The sequence below is a fragment of the Aplysia californica genome, unplaced genomic scaffold (genome assembly GCF_000002075.1).
Source record: "Aplysia californica isolate F4 #8 unplaced genomic scaffold, AplCal3.0 scaffold00002, whole genome shotgun sequence".
Taxonomy (NCBI): domain Eukaryota; kingdom Metazoa; phylum Mollusca; class Gastropoda; order Aplysiida; family Aplysiidae; genus Aplysia; species Aplysia californica.
In genome coordinates this window covers 4,619,986-4,621,725 of record NW_004797272.1, presented here as the reverse complement: position 1 = coordinate 4,621,725, position 1,740 = coordinate 4,619,986, and the positions used below count along the sequence as shown (strand labels likewise).

General features: G+C 37.9%; 1 protein-coding gene across 1 annotated transcript in view; it reads left to right on the top strand.

The window, feature by feature from the left end:
• LOC101855535 overlaps positions 1-1,740 on the top strand; it is a gene marked incomplete in the record, with an annotated part of 64,070 nt that overhangs the window by 34,333 nt on the left and 27,997 nt on the right. Inside the window, 2 exon segments of the mRNA XM_013091373.2 lie at positions 15-119; positions 1,435-1,595. Coding sequence (XP_012946827.1) covers positions 15-119; positions 1,435-1,595 — 266 coding nt within the window.

Here is a 1,740-nt window from a genome sequence, read left to right as displayed (position 1 = left end):
TTTTGACGTTTCAGCATTATTGTGAAATTCGTTCCTGCTACGAACCGTTTTGTTCTGATGGTGAAAATGGAACATACTCGTCAAAAAGTAAAAGTAACATCTATGTTCCGGGCATGCAGGTACGTATGTTGAATGGGAGCTGTTCCCATGCTATCTATCTGACCAAAAAAAAGTATTCATTTTAGTTGAACAAATTTAATTAAAATCAATGTGTGCTTCCCATTAAACGTTAATCCTCTTTTAGCCTCTGGACTAATGTGTTCTGAATTTTATTCTGTAATACAAACTGTACTCAGGGACCTTCTTGATTGATTTTCAGTTAATGATTCATTTTGAACAAGATGGTATTACTACCTTTTCAAAGACTCAAATATAAATATAAAAACCAATTCCTGCATGCTTTTGAAACTTACAATATTAATAATACTTGAACCTGAATGACATTTTATCCATTTAGTTAAAGTAAACTTTAGCCCTACTCTCGGAATTTACATTGCCTAGAACACAAATCCATGTTTCCACTCTTATTAACAACACATTCAGTCAGCCGTGATCTTATGCACAGAGGACACTTTTAACATATTTTAGGAATGGAGGGGTCACAATAAGTACTTCTCCGAATTCTATTAGAAGCTGCTTTAAAAATAAGTCGCCACTCTCCATTTGGGCCTCATTTATCTGAGTCTCCGTAACGCCATTCGCGAGTTACTGCTTTTTAACCTACTACAAAAAAAGGAGAGGGCTGGGTGGATCGAAACTTGCATTTACCGACAATAGAATAACATCGCAATTTTTTTTAAAGTGTTGGCTGTTATGGTTCAGCCGTTGACGTTGATATCATTTGGTAAAGTTAGAAAATAATTAATGGAAATCTACCTCAGAATATCAGATGCAAAAAAATGCTTACTTACACCTCTGAAGGTTTACACTTCTTCCACAATAACTCCCTTGTTCGGCCTGTTCATTCTTAATTACAATATACGTTTCCGTAGAAGACACACAACGTTTAGGCCAGTTAAGTGCATACCGTAAACATTTATATAGTATGTCTCTTCTCATATCCCAGTACCTATTTCGAGCGGTATGTACTAGTAAAGTCTTATCTGACGACATCAAAAATTGAACCTGACATCTTGAGTAGAAGGCCCCTTTCAAGCTCTATAATCTCTCTTCGAAAGATCATATTATGTGTTAAAAAATTGTTTTTACATTCTGTGAAAAAAAATGCAGTTTATTTTATTCTTTTTACCAAAAAAAGAAATGTGTGGCAGCGTGGTGAAATCAGACGCTGTTCAGAGTAATGAACTCGAAGTTCCATCAAAAGCAAGTCAAATGAACAGGCTTTATACACCAATAACTCTATTTGCCCAAAGAAATGACGAACACCTGATTCCACCGTATCGTAACAACCCAAATCCTGTTTTTCCTTTACAGATCGTCAATGGAGAGTCAACACTGGCTCTCTCAGAAGGAGAAGTGAAGACTGTACGTTTAGTCTTCTCTGCGCCCCCAGCACTGCTGTGTGTCATCGGAGGACTGGGGCCAGACTGCAAGGTTCTTGCGGCAGCCACTGTTCAAGACGACTCTCCGCTCAGGTAATGTTACAAACAGCGATTGTTAAATAAACAGACAGACAAACAGACACGCACACACACATACATACACTCACACACACACACACACACACGCACACGCAAACACACACACAAACACACACACAGGCACACACATAAACACACA